The 14,064-nt window shown below is 41.0% G+C and overlaps 1 protein-coding gene across 3 annotated transcripts in view; it reads right to left on the bottom strand.

Moving 5' to 3' along the window:
• CFAP47 (cilia and flagella associated protein 47) overlaps positions 1-14,064 on the bottom strand; it is a 474,937-nt gene that overhangs the window by 406,482 nt on the left and 54,391 nt on the right. For all 3 annotated transcript variants that reach the window (XR_014470467.1, XM_083174330.1, XM_083174331.1), the window contains exons 16-19: positions 4,653-4,897; positions 3,713-3,843; positions 2,174-2,296; positions 1,063-1,194 (exon numbers count right to left, since the gene is read on the bottom strand). Coding sequence is in view for 2 of the 3 variants with exons in the window: in XM_083174330.1 (XP_083030456.1) it covers positions 1,063-1,194; positions 2,174-2,296; positions 3,713-3,843; positions 4,653-4,897 (631 nt within the window). In the remaining variant the exon portion in view is untranslated. The remainder of the gene's footprint in view (positions 1-1,062; positions 1,195-2,173; positions 2,297-3,712; positions 3,844-4,652; positions 4,898-14,064) is intronic.

Genomic DNA, 14,064 nt, shown 5'->3' with positions numbered 1-14,064 from the left:
CACTCCCTGTACTGCTGACCCTGCTGCTGTGCGCTGCGGCTCTTAGCCGCACTGCGCCTGTCAACCTGTATGGACAGTGCAGGAAGCAGGAGCATAAAGTCAGAGTGGCTCCCCCTCTCCATCACTGTCACTAACAGCCAGTGCCGCCTAGCAGAACGGGACAGCTGAGCGACGGCTCAGCTGTCCAATAGTATTTAATGAAGCAGCCTGCAGCTCTGTGACTGGCTGAGCGTGCAGGCTGCACAGCAAGGAAAAAGGAGGTGGGATTCCGCCCTCAAGGTAATGGAGCTATCGGAGGTGTGTGTGCTGCTTGGAGAGAGAGAGGAACCTGCAGGCTCTCTCTCTCCTACTCTTTCATTGGGACGGCAGCCTGTGGAGGATCAGTGGGGGATTGTGGTTCTCGGCTCTGATTTGGCATTCTGCTCAGAACCCCCACCTCATTGCTCACTCTCTCTTCCTCCAGAGGGTCCCACATAACATAAAGTAAGCAGTACTAATACTGTGGGCACTGTGTATAAGGGGTATTACTGTGTAGCCTAACATGTAATAGGGGTACTACTGTGTGTCATAATGTGAATATGTGGTGTATTGTAAATAAGATTGTGCTACTGGTGTAATATGATATGTGGGTACTATTGGGTGGCCATGTTTCTTGTAAAATCAAGCTCTTTTGTTGTTGCGTGTGCTGAAAGTATTTGAGGGCGCAATTTATGTTTCGCAGGAGGGCGCCAAACACCCTAGCACCAGCCCTGTACATAGTTAAGGATATATCAAATTATTCGAACAAACAAATTTTCAGAACTGCCCTGGATTTTAATTGAATTGCATCTGTGTTTTATTTCTTACTACACTATAAAACAACAACTGCATGTTTGATGGCAACCTTTAATATTTCAATTGAACACAACAAAGTGTATTGCTGCAACTGACAACAAATGGCAGACAGGAAAAGTTAAAGTTTACAATACTGTGCTCACTTTTGTAGTTGTAAATTTGCATAAAAATAAAAATGTATATTTATGTAGGTTTATTTGTCTGTTGCTGCTTCACATGTATATTTACCTCAACCTTTGTATCAAATTTCATAGCAACTCTAGGTGTGAAGAAGATTCTCAAAGTGGCATGCCCTCCAATTGGAACTACTCCCTGTGACGGTGTAATTGTCATACCTGGCAAAGGGCTTACATCTACAACCTGGAAGTAGAAAGACAGGATAATTTACAAGTGCTCGGACATGTTAAAATAGAAAATAATTGAATTTGCCAACTACTGGAGAAAATGAAAACGATTTTTCAATCAGGTGTGCCGTATTATAAAATGTCTGCATGTCAGGTATTGCTTGCCAAATAATTTCATCTCAACTGATATCCATGACATACTGTAACAGATGTAACAGATGCCCTGGTCCGGCACTTTCCACCCACTGCAAGGTAGTGCCTATGGCCACCCTTGCTGCCCTTGAGCTCTGGGCTGCAGCTTCGGTGGGTAGATGTAAATTTAGCACAGTACCACAATAAGAATCTGACCTGGTTTAAAATTTAATGAACTAACACGGATTACACACCAGATCGATTTGGCCTCAATTTCCCCAATTTCAATACAATCTCGACCGATTGTATGTAAATTGGGCATGTTTTGGCATGTTTTAGATCAGATTACGATCCGATGTGTGGGACGCTGGTCATTTGGGCGTTTCACAGATCTTACCTGCTGCATTCAGGATTTGAAAACAACCCCTTCAACTGGGTGCAGATGGGAATCGGATCAAAATCGGTTCGGATGCAGATCATAAGCAGATCGTGTGCTCCAGCACATTGTGTGACCCTCGTATGCTTGTCTCACGATCTGCTTACGATCATGATCGTTCTGGTGTGTACCCTACATAAAGACCTATATTTGTGCTGAATATTCTTGAACAGTTTCAATGTTTTCCCAGGAAAATCTGTAGCAGATAGAAGTTAATTTTGCAGAGGCTCTTGATGCACTTATATTAGCAAGATGAGTAGGGTAGATACCCAGTCTATCTCATGTAACTGCCATAGGTTAGCAAGGTGAGGCTTTTATCAAATGGTCACTTCTGTTACCAAGAACGTTATTTTAAAATAAGTGTGCTAAACCTGAGTGATAAGTGACGTATACTAAACTAGAGACCATCTAACAAATGAGTCTTTACCTGGAAGTAAGCATGGTTCACTCCTGTGTTCTGTATAATGGCAGTCTTGATGGTTGTCAGGCCAAGTGGAGAATGATGGAAAAGAACCCTTTGCTCAGTAAACTGGACACTTGTGGACCCAAGCTGCATGGAAGAAGCACTGGATTATTGTTTATTACTGATTACATGGGGCTATATAAAATAAACAGTGACTCAGATTATAAATTACCGTTATGCAGGTTATAATTAAATTATGCAAGGTCAATGCACTCAAATACAATTTATTATATATTTAAATTTACTACAGGTGCATAATTTAAACAGAGCATTTGTATTTGAAACATTGTAGTATCAGGATGATATTAAAGAACTTGTTACACACTTTTCATGGTCGCTTCTTCTTTGAACCCTATGGAAAATTTCTCATTGAGGTTGGTGTCTGAATTTACTACTTGGAATATATAGAGATAGCTTATATACAGGGTGGTCATAATGAAAGTCCCCCTATTCAGAGCCCTTTGTAGCTCAATGCAACAAACAGACTGCCACCAAATTTGGTAACCATGTGACAATGGACACTCTTGATTACACTGCAATAAAACATTTGTCTGTCTATTGTCACACTGTTTTCATGTTGTACAGCAATGTATTCCCTTATTTGCACACCCGACCACATGGGTATGAGTTACAGTTCAGTTAGTGTTTCTTGTGACTTGCTAAGATGGGCATTAAATTAAAGATGAGATGTTGCTATGAGTAGTCAAGTAGATCCTATCTATTATACTCTAGAAGATACCATAGCAACATCCCATCTTTAATATAACTCCCAATCTAAATTTTAGTTTATGTGCATTAAAACCATTGCTTAGTTGCTTATTACCACATAGGGTAATACGTCTGTTGGACAGAGATGTATCTTGGGAGAGATTACACACCCACGTAGTCTACATAACCCCAAGCTGTGACCTTTTAGCTTCATCTAAGGAATTATATCATGAAGTGCCCAGAACGGATATGAGAATTGTAGCCAGGATCTGAAGGTTTGGGATCTGATATCAACTTGCCAGTAACGGGATTCACTGATGAATGAATTACCAAAAGTGAACTATTTTTTATTGTACTTTGTTTACTTGACCCATTAATTAACACATTAATTATATGTCCAACATTCATATAACTATTTACTGAATTTCTTCACAATGTTATAAATGAGAAGAGTTCTTTTCAGCATATCATCTTTGTTGCATCATGACGTGTAAACTAAATAACATAGGGGTAGATGTTTGAAGCAGTGATAAGGAAGAAGTGAGCCAGAGGAGAAGTGGCCCATGGCAACCAATCAGCTGCTCTGTATAATTTATATGATGCAAATTATAGATGTTACTTCAGTGCTGATTGGTTGCCATTGGCTCTTCTCCCTTGGCTCACTTCTTTTGCCTTATCACTGCTTCATACATATACTCCATAGTGTTCCATAATTCAAAGAGAAAGGGCTGTTTTTTTATTGTATAAGTGGGCTTATCTACTTATTAATATAAAGCTTAGAACTGCCATAGTTACCTCTGCAATGCATTTTAGCTTTTGTGTACTTCTCTGCTGTACTAACAGACTGAGTTCTCCTATGTCTGGTGAACTGAATCCTGCATGCCATACAACTTCGCACTCAAGGTCTCCATAAGCATCCACTATGCCTACATTTAATAAATTAACAATAAAGAAAGAGATAGGTTAATTCGATTTGACAAAGCCATAATCTCTGAGTTTTCCACAAGGCTAGAACAAGAGGAATTACAGTGCAAGGCAATTTAGAACAAGTACTGTACATGGTAAATAAAGACCGTTTCATCAGGGGACAAGACACTGCAAATATTACGGTGGCGGATATATATTCCAAGAAAAGTACATGAGGAGACCGGGTTCTGCTCATGAGAGCTTCCATTCTCAAGTAAGCTGCATGGTTCTACTAACTATAATTCGCATTGTAGTCCGTAATAAACTCAAAATATGTATCTCCTTTGTTTTAATTATAAGGATACAGGAAACCACTGTGCAGTTCTGCAATCCAAGAATTCTGTGCTGTCTCCTATCTCCTATCTCCTGTAGTGAAGCTGCACATGTAACTGCGTTGAGCGTCAGTGCGGCACCTAGGTCCTCATATGTGTCTGTACCTATTACCACTGCTATTACTTCTATTACCCCTATTAATGCTGTTCCATAATAAATCTGCCTAGTTAAGCATCACTATGTGGCCTAAACTCCACCGGGACCTAATGTTAACCTCCTAGTTTCCACACCAACAGGACACATGAACACTCATAACAGGATTCATTTTAAGATAAATGTTTTTTTCTAAAGAAATCTGAAATTTACAATACAACTATAAGCAATAACATCATAATTCAGTGTACACACATATACAGGATATTATACACTTAGCTTCTTTTGAGTATTCTAAAGAAATATTTTCAAAAGTAACCATCTAATAGTCTATTGTCATTACCTTTTGCAGGACGTATCGAAAACGCAATTCCTATTTCAGTTATGACTGGTTTCCAGCTAAATTCAGCTGGGTGATTCCTGCGATTATACAATCTTATAGAAGATCTAAATCCTGACTCGGCTAAGAAGCAGTTGTTGGGTTTCAGTACCAGCTCGTGGCAAGACAGCTCAAGGGCAATGGGAACTGCTTTGGCAGTTACTAGGATGTTCCCAGTATGCTTGTTGTTCACAGAGTAGGTAATTGACCTGCAATTAGTAAATTAGTCATCAGTAAAATATCTAATATATATAAATTTCTCGCTGGAATAATTACAGCGAAATCAGCATCACGGTTGAAAATCTAAATGTGATGTTCTATACAGATTTATGTATTATCAGTCTAGAGAACACAGTCAGCTCACATACATCTCTAGTGTTTGCAGTGTATGTGTTCTTAGTAATAGCCTCAGGGTCATAGTGTATTGCATCAGGGAACCATGTTAGCTCATAAAGGTGACTGTTGAAAGAATGTGTTTAAAGATCCCATCTATTAATAATGAGGGCAGAAAGTCCTGGTGCAGCCTACAGTACTAAATAAAATGCTGACAGTAACCAAAAGGTTATTCTCTTAAGTGCAGTAACCATTAAACTGATAAGTGCTTGTCTGCTAAAGTGAGACCAATCTCAATTGACAGCCAGTTACCTATTTGCAATATTTTCTATCTTACTCATAAACACTTTAGACGAGTCCTGTTAATTATTACATTTTTCAGTAGTGTTTTGTTGTGTTTTTACTTGTATTCCAAGCTCTCTGTATTCCAACTATCTCTGTATAGAAGCAGGTGACACAATATCTGCCTTGCAGTTGATAAGTAGTCAAACAATAGATATTGAGTATGCCAAGAATTTGGTGCAGGTATTTTTGGTTCTGCACTTTCTAATATAATAGGAATAAGTCATCTTCCTGTAGGCCACTCAGGTAAATGTGCGGCTCAAGGCTTCAAAACGGAGTTTGACTTTGAGTCTTTCTCCACAAACCTAATGGTAAAGTAGGGAAAATCAAATACTACCAATCTCATGCCACCAGGTCCTTCACAAAATATAATTCATGGCTACTCAATTGCAAGGACAGAACTTTGTCCTGACACAGGTAAGTTACAAGAACATGTTTTATATTCTGCATCTCACAGCAAGTTAAGAAGTGACTAAGAGACTTGAAGAACCTAAAGACTGTTTCAGTCACAACTTCAGGGGATTTCAAATAGATGAATAAAATAGTTAAACACTTTTGATACTGTTTATTTATGACTAGATAGCTACAGAAACATCCCAAACATCTTCGCAACCACCAGGTACTAACTAAAGGGCTGGGGGTGGGGAGGGTTAATTTACACTTCCCGGGCTGCTAATTGCTAATATCACAGGGTGGGAAGGTGCTGCAGCCTTGAACAATCAGCTGTGGGTGCAGGTAAGCAAAGGGACAGGAGGTACACCTGACAGGGGCAGCTGCAGGAAGATTCTGTGTATGACTCATCGCATCGTAGGTGACCAGATTAGAAAACACTGTGCATGATGTGGTTGCAAACTATGCAATGCCAAGCAGGTGCTCAAACCCTATGTCCATGGAGAGGCACAATAACAAAACATACAGTAAGAATCTCCAAAAGTATCTTGCAGAGGTCAAGATTGGTTAGAGCTCTGTGGTACCCTATCCTATAAAGCCATCATAAAACACAGGGAGGGAGCTTTGGCCAAACAAAATGACCGGTCTCACTTCCAAGTGTCCTATTCTAAACAAGATAATAGGTTATATTTTCCAAGGAACAGCAGAAGTATTAAGGTAAACCCCTGTTTACATAGTCAAACAAAAACTCATCATCTGCCTCCTTTGCCGAGCATCAAAACCCCAATACTTGTATCCATTGTAAAGGCTCCAAATAATAACTGCTATGGAAAAACTATATATCAACAACACATCTTAAGAGGCTATATAATGCAAGTTATAGAAATGGAAAATTCTAGTCATGTACTCCACTTTTATACCTAGACTGGATTGTGTACTAGTCTTGTAATGCGTTCATTTAACCCCTTCCTGACAGAGCCAGTTTTTGCGTTCCTGACAGAGCCCTTTTTTTCAAATCTGACATGTATCACTTAAGTGGGGATAACTTTTTTTTGCTTTTACTTATCCCAGTGATTTTGAGATTGTTTTTTCGTGACACATTGTACTTCAAGTTAGTGGTAAATTTGGGTCGATACAGTCTGTGTTTTTTTGTGAAAAATACCAAAATGTCGTAAAAAAATGGAAAATTTAGCAATTTGCAAAATGTTAAATTTTCTGCTTGTGAGACAAATAATCATACCACTCAAAATAGTTAATAACTAACATAGACCATATGTCTACTTTATGTTGACATCATTATTTCAACTTCCTTTTAATTTTTTGGGACACTAGGAGGCTTACAATATGAATAGCAAATTCTCAAATTTTCAAGAAAATTTCAAACACTGATTTTTTTAGGGACCAGTTCAGTTCTGATGTGACTTTGAGGGACTTGTATGTGAGACACCCCCATAAATGATGCCATTTCAAAAACTGCACCCCTCACAGTATTCAAAACAGCATTTTGGAAGTTTGTTAACCCTTTAGGTGTTTCACAGGAATTAAAACAAAGTGTAGGTGAAATTTCAAAATTTCTTTTTTTTTGCAGATTTGCAATTTTAATACATTTTTCTAAGGAACACAGTACATTTTACTAGAGAAATGTGACTGAAAATTGATTCCCCCAATTCTTTTGTTTTCATAAATATCCTATATGTGGCCCTAGTGTGCACGGTGACCAAACCACAGGCTTCATAATAGAAGGAGCACCTACTTGATTTTGGAGCCTCCTTTTTATGAGATTATTTTTTAGGCACCATGTAGGTTTCTAGGCACCATAAGATGCTAAAAGTTAGGAACCCCCCCACAAGTGACCCCATTTTGCAAACTACACCCCTCAGGGAATTCATCTAGGGGTATAGTGTACATTTCAAACCCCCAGGGGTTTCACCAATTGTGGTACAACTGGGCAGTGAAAATGAAAAATTATTTTTTTTACACAAAAATGCAGTTCTGGCTCCAAATTTGTCATTTTCAGAAGGTATGAAGGAGACAAAGCACCCCAAAATCTGTGCCCCAATTTCTCCCGAGTACGGCAATGCCTCACATGTGACCAAAAAATACCATTTGGGTGCATGGCAGGACTCAGAAGGGAAGGAGTGATTTTTGGATTTTGCAGCTCAGATTCTGGTGGAATTTTGGTGGGTGCTATGTCGCATTAGCAAGACCCCCAAAGCACCAATACAGTGGAACCCCCCCACAAGTGACCCCATTTTGCAAACTACACCCCTCAGGGAATTCATCTAGGGGTATAGTGTACATTTCAAACCCCCAGGGGTTTCACCAATTTTGATACAAGTGGGCAGTGAAAATGAAAAATTACATTTTTTACACAAAAATGCAGTTCTGGCTCAAAATTTTTCATTTTCAGAAGGTATGAAGGAGAAAAAGCACCCCAAAATCTGTGCCCCAATTTCTCCCGAGTACGGCAATGCCTCACATGTGACCAAAAAATACCAGTTGGGTGCATGGCAGGACTCAGAAGGGAAGGAGTGATTTTTGGATTTTGCAGCTCAGATTCTGGTGGAATTTTGGTGGGTGCTATGTCGCATTAGCAAGACCCCCCAAGCACCAATACAGTGGAACCCCCCCACAAGTGACCCCATTTTGCAAACTACACCCCTCAGGGAATTCATCTAGGGGTATAGTGTACATTTCAAACCCCCAGGGGTTTCACCAATTTTGATACAAGTGGGCAGTGAAAATGAAAAATTACATTTTTTACACAAAAATGCAGTTCTGGCTCAAAATTTTTCATTTTCAGAAGGTATGAAGGAGAAAAAGCACCCCAAAATCTGTGCCCCAATTTCTCCCGAGTACGGCAATGCCTCACATGTGACCAAAAAATACCAGTTGGGTGCATGGCAGGACTCAGAAGGGAAGGAGTGATTTTTGGATTTTGCAGCTCAGATTCTGGTGGAATTTTGGTGGGTGCTATGTCGCATTAGCAAGACCCCCAAAGCACCAATACAGTGGAACCCCCCCACAAGTGACCCCATTTTGCAAACTACACCCCTCAGGGAATTCATCTAGGGGTATAGTATACATTTCAAACCCCCAGGGGTTTCACCAATTTTGATACAAGTGGGCAGTGAAAATGAAAAATTACATTTTTTTACACAAATATGCAGTTCTGGCTCAAAATTTTTCATTTTCAGAAGGTATGAAGGAGAAAAAGCACCCCAAAATCTGTGCCCCAATTTCTCCCGAGTACGGCAATGCCTCACATGTGACCAAAAAATACCAGTTGGGTGCATGGCAGGACTCAGAAGGGAAGGAGTGATTTTTGGATTTTGCAGCACAGATTCTGGTGGAATGAATGGTGGGTGCTATGTTGCACCAATACAGTGGAACCCCCCCACAAGTCACCCCATTTTGCAAACTACACCCCTCAGGGAATTCATCTAGGGGTATAGTGTACATTTCAAACCCCCAGGGGTTTAACCAATTGTGGTACAACTGGGCAGTGAAAATGAAAAATTATTTTTTTTACACAAAAATGCAGTTCTGGCTCCAAATTTGTCATTTTCAGAAGGTATGAAGGAGACAAAGCACCCCAAAATCTGTGCCCCAATTTCTCCCGAGTACGGCAATGCCTCACATGTGACCAAAAAATACCATTTGGGTGCATGGCAGGACTCAGAAGGGAAGGAGTGATTTTTGGATTTTGCAACTCAGATTCTGGTGGAATTTTGGTGGGTGCTATGTCGCATTAGCAAGACCCTCAAAGCACCAATACAGTGGAACCCCCCCACAAGTGACCCCATTTTGCAAACTACACCCCTCAGGGAATTAATCTAGGGGTATAGTGTACATTTCAAACCCCCAGGGGTTTCACCAATTTTGATACAAGTGGGCAGTGAAAATGAAAAATTACATTTTTTACACAAAAATGCAGTTCTGGCTCAAAATTTTTCATTTTCAGAAGGTATGAAGGAGAAAAAGCACCCCAAGATATGTGCCCCAATTTCTCCCGAGTACGGCAATGCCTCACATGTGACCAAAAAATACCAGTTGGGTGCATGGCAGGACTCAGAACGGAAGGAGTGATTTTTGGATTTTGCGGCTCAGATTCTGGTGGAATTTTGGTGGGTGCTATGTCGCATTAGCAAGACCCCCCAAGCACCAATACAGTGGAACCCCCCCACAAGTGACCCCATTTTGCAAACTACACCCCTCAGGGAATTCATCTAGGGGTATAGTGTACATTTCAAACCCCCAGGGGTTTCACCAATTTTGATACAAGTGGGCAGTGAAAATGAAAAATTACATTTTTTACACAAAAATGCAGTTCTGGCTCAAAATTTTTCATTTTCAGAAGGTATGAAGGAGAAAAAGCACCCCAAAATCTGTGCCCCAATTTCTCCCGAGTACGGCAATGCCTCACATGTGACCAAAAAATACCAGTTGGGTGCATGGCAGGACTCAGAAGGGAAGGAGTGATTTTTGGATTTTGCAGCACAGATTCTGGTGGAATGAATGGTGGGTGCTATGTTGCACCAATACAGTGGAACCCCCCCACAAGTCACCCCATTTTGCAAAGTACACTCCTCAGGGAATTCATCTAGGGGTATAGTGTACATTTCAAACCCCCAGGGGTTTCACCAATTTTGATACAAGTGGGCAGTGAAAATGAAAAATTACATTTTTTTACACAAAAATGCAGTTCTGGCTCAAAATTTTTCAATTTCAGAAGGAATGAAGGAGACAAAGCACCCCAAAATCTGTGCCCCAATTTCTCCCGAGTACGGCAATGCCTCAGGTGTGACCAAAAAGTTGCAGGACTCAGAAGGGAAGGAGTGATATTTGGATTTTGCAGCACAAATTCTGGTGGAATGATGGTGGGTGCTATGTCGCATTAGCAAGACCCCCAAAGCACCAATACAGTGGAACCCCCCCACAAGTGACCCCATTTTGCAAACTACACCCCTCAGGGAATTCATCTAGGGGTATAGTGTACATTTCAAACCCCCAGGGGTTTCACCAATTTTGATACAAGTGGGCAGTGAAAATGAAAAATTAAATTTTTTTACACAAAAATGCAGTTCTGGCTCAAAATTTTTCATTTTCAGAAGGTATGAAGGAGAAAACGCACCCCAAAATCTGTGCCCCAATTTCTCCCGAGTACGGCAATGCCTCACATGTGACCAAAAAATACCAGTTGGGTGCATGGCAGGACTCAGAAGGGAAGGAGTGATTTTTGGATTTTGCGGCTCAGATTATGGTGGAATGAATGGTGGGTGGTATGTGGCATTAGCAAGACCCCCGAAGCACGGTGAAATTATGAACCTAATAATCCATAGATGTGTGGTATATTTTAAAACACTCCTTTATACATAGGCCGGGTTTGTCGGGGCAAGTGTCACACTGGAAAATAGTTTGCTTTCTTATTCCCTTTTTATAGCAAACTTTGCACCTTTTTTGTGTCCTGCCCTTTTTTCCAGTGGAGGGGATTTCATCAGGAAAATGCTGCCCTGGTACAATACGGGGGCCAGTACTAGAAGTACTGGGGCCCTCAGCCTGCTGGTTCCCAAATATTAGGCCCTTTATGACTTCCTCTTGAAAGTGCATAAATGTCCCCCTCTGGCCGGTAGAACGGAATAGCACGTAAGCGTTATACAGTGCCATCTGGATGATATACACGGCCAGCTTCTTGTACCAGATTTTTGTTTTCCGCAGGGCACTGTACGGCTTCAGTACCTGATCTGAAAGATCCACTCCGCCCATGTACCTATTGTAATCCAGGATACAATTAGGTTTGGAGGTGTGGGTACTGGTACCTCGTACAGGGACGGAGGTGGTACTGTCTCCGTGAATTGTTGTCAGTATAAGGACATCCCTCTTGTCCTTATATTTGACCAACAACATATTTTCGGTGCATATTCCCCTGCTTTCACCCCTTCTCATTACTTGGGCAATGTGCGTTTTTGGGAGGCCTCTTTGGTTCTTGCGCACAGTACCGCAAGCTGCTGTACCTCTTGAACCAAGGGCCTTAAACAGGGGGATGCTGGTGTAAAAGTTATCCACATAGAGGTGATAACCTTTATCCAGGAAGGGGTGCACTAAATCCCAGACAATTTTTCCACTAACACCTACGAGGTAGGGGGGGCATTCTGGCGGTTCAATTCTTGAATCCTTCCCTTCATATACCCTAAACCTGTGGGTGTACCCTGAGGTGCTTTCACACAACTTATACATTTTTATGCCATACCTTGCCCTCTTACTGGGAAGGTACTGGCGGAATTTAACCCTTCCTTTAAAATGTATAAGGGACTCGTCTATGCAAATTAATTTATCTGGGATGTACATGTCTTCAAATTTGGCACTGAAATGATCAATGACCGGCCTGACTTTGAATAGCCGGTCAAAGGTGGGATCATCTCTGGGTGGGCACTGTGCATTATCGTTGTAATGCAAAAATTTAAGGATCGTCTCAAATCGAGCCCGGGGCATGGCCATACGGTAAAATGGGGTGCTGTACAGAACATCTGTACTCCAATATTGCCTAATTTCTGGCTTTTTTACTATGCCCATATGAAACACCAGACCCCAAAACGTCATCATCTCTACTGCATCTACAGGGGTCCACCTAGCAAATGATGACGTGGGGTTTTGAGCAATAAACTGCTGGGCATATAAATTAGTTTGGTCCACCATTAAATTTATAAAATCATCAGAGAAAAATAATTTGAAAAAGTCAATTTCTCTGAGACCTGTGGAATCAAATTGGATTCCTGGCATGGCCAAAAACTCAGGAACCTGGGGCTCAAAATTGTCTGGTGGTGGGGTCCATACGAGATCAATTATTGGGGGGGGGGGGTCTCAGCTGCTCTACGGGGGCGTCTTTGAGGGGGTCCCTCATCACCAGAGGAGGAAGAGGAGCTTAAGGCGAATCCTTCAAATTCCCCGCTTGCATCACTGGCTGTGTCAGAGTCAGAAGCAAGCAGGGCATATGCCTCCTCCGCTGAATACATTCTTCTGGATGACTGGGATGACATTTGGGATGACATTTGGGATGCCATTTTTATTTTTGTGTTACTGGTAGTGAATTGTTTCAACACGTGTATAGTGTAGGGGGGGGTACAAACTTTATTTCAACCCGGGGGGTATGTAGTGTGTAGTGTGTATGTAGTGTGCAGAAAAAAAAAATACTTTATACAAAAAAAAAAAAATGGAGGGGTTAAAAAAAAAAAAAATTGAAGGGGTTAAAAAAAAAAAATTGAAGGGGTTAAAAAAAAAAAGGTCCTGCGCCAAAAATTGAGCACAGATGTTGGTCAGTAACGTCCGTCACTGAACAGCGCTGAAAGGCAACAGGAATTTGATCAAAAAAAAAAAAAAAAAAATAGATCAACCCTGTGCCGAAAAAGATGATCAGTGATGTACGTCACTGATCCGCGCACAGCGGCCACAGGACACCCACAAAATCACAGTGTGTGTAAAAAAAAAAAATTAAAAAAAGACCCCACAGCACACACAAAAAAAAAAAAGGTGATCAGTGATGCGACACTGATTACCAGTGAGGGGCAGCAGGTGCAACTGACAGTGCAACTGGCAGGTATATATAAAAAAAAAAAAAAAACCTCTGCACCCCTAAAAAGTTGCTGATCACCTCAGATATAGTGATCCGCACAAAAGGCGGGGGCAGCAGACACAAAATTTAGCACTCTCTATCACTCTCTGTCACTATCTCTCTCTATCTCTCTATCTCTCACTATCTAACACTCTATGACACTGCAGCAGCAGCAGTGACAGGTATATATATATATATAAAAATACCCTGCGCCCCCAAAAAGTTGCTGATCAGTTAATTTATACTGATCAGCACAAAAGGGGGGGCAGCAGTCAGTTATATAAAAAATATATAGCACAATCTGTCACTATCTCTATCTCTCTCTCTCTATCTCTCTCTATCTCTCTCTCTCTATAACTATCACACTGCAGCAGCACAAAATATAGCACTCTCTGTCACTAGGCCTCTCTATCTCTCTCTCTCTATCTCTCTCTATATCTCTCTATCTCTCTCTATCTCTCTCTATCTCTCTCTATCTCTCTCTATCTCTCTCTATCTCTATCTCTCTCTCTATAACTATATCACACTGCAGCAGCACAAAATACAGCACTCTCTGACACTATCTCTCTCTATCTCTCTCTATCTAACTAACGCTATTACACTGCAGCAGCACAAGTTCACAGGAAGTCACAAGTAACAGGATCCAGGAAGCATCCAGCACACTACAAGCACAGATGAAGCAGCCAAGATATTTGCAAGGAT

This window comes from Crinia signifera, chromosome 2, assembly GCF_055691185.1.
Source record: "Crinia signifera chromosome 2, ASM5569118v1, whole genome shotgun sequence".
Classification (NCBI taxonomy): domain Eukaryota; kingdom Metazoa; phylum Chordata; class Amphibia; order Anura; family Myobatrachidae; genus Crinia; species Crinia signifera.
The sequence above is the reverse complement of the archived record's forward strand: the minus strand, read 5'-3'. Positions and strand labels throughout refer to the sequence as shown.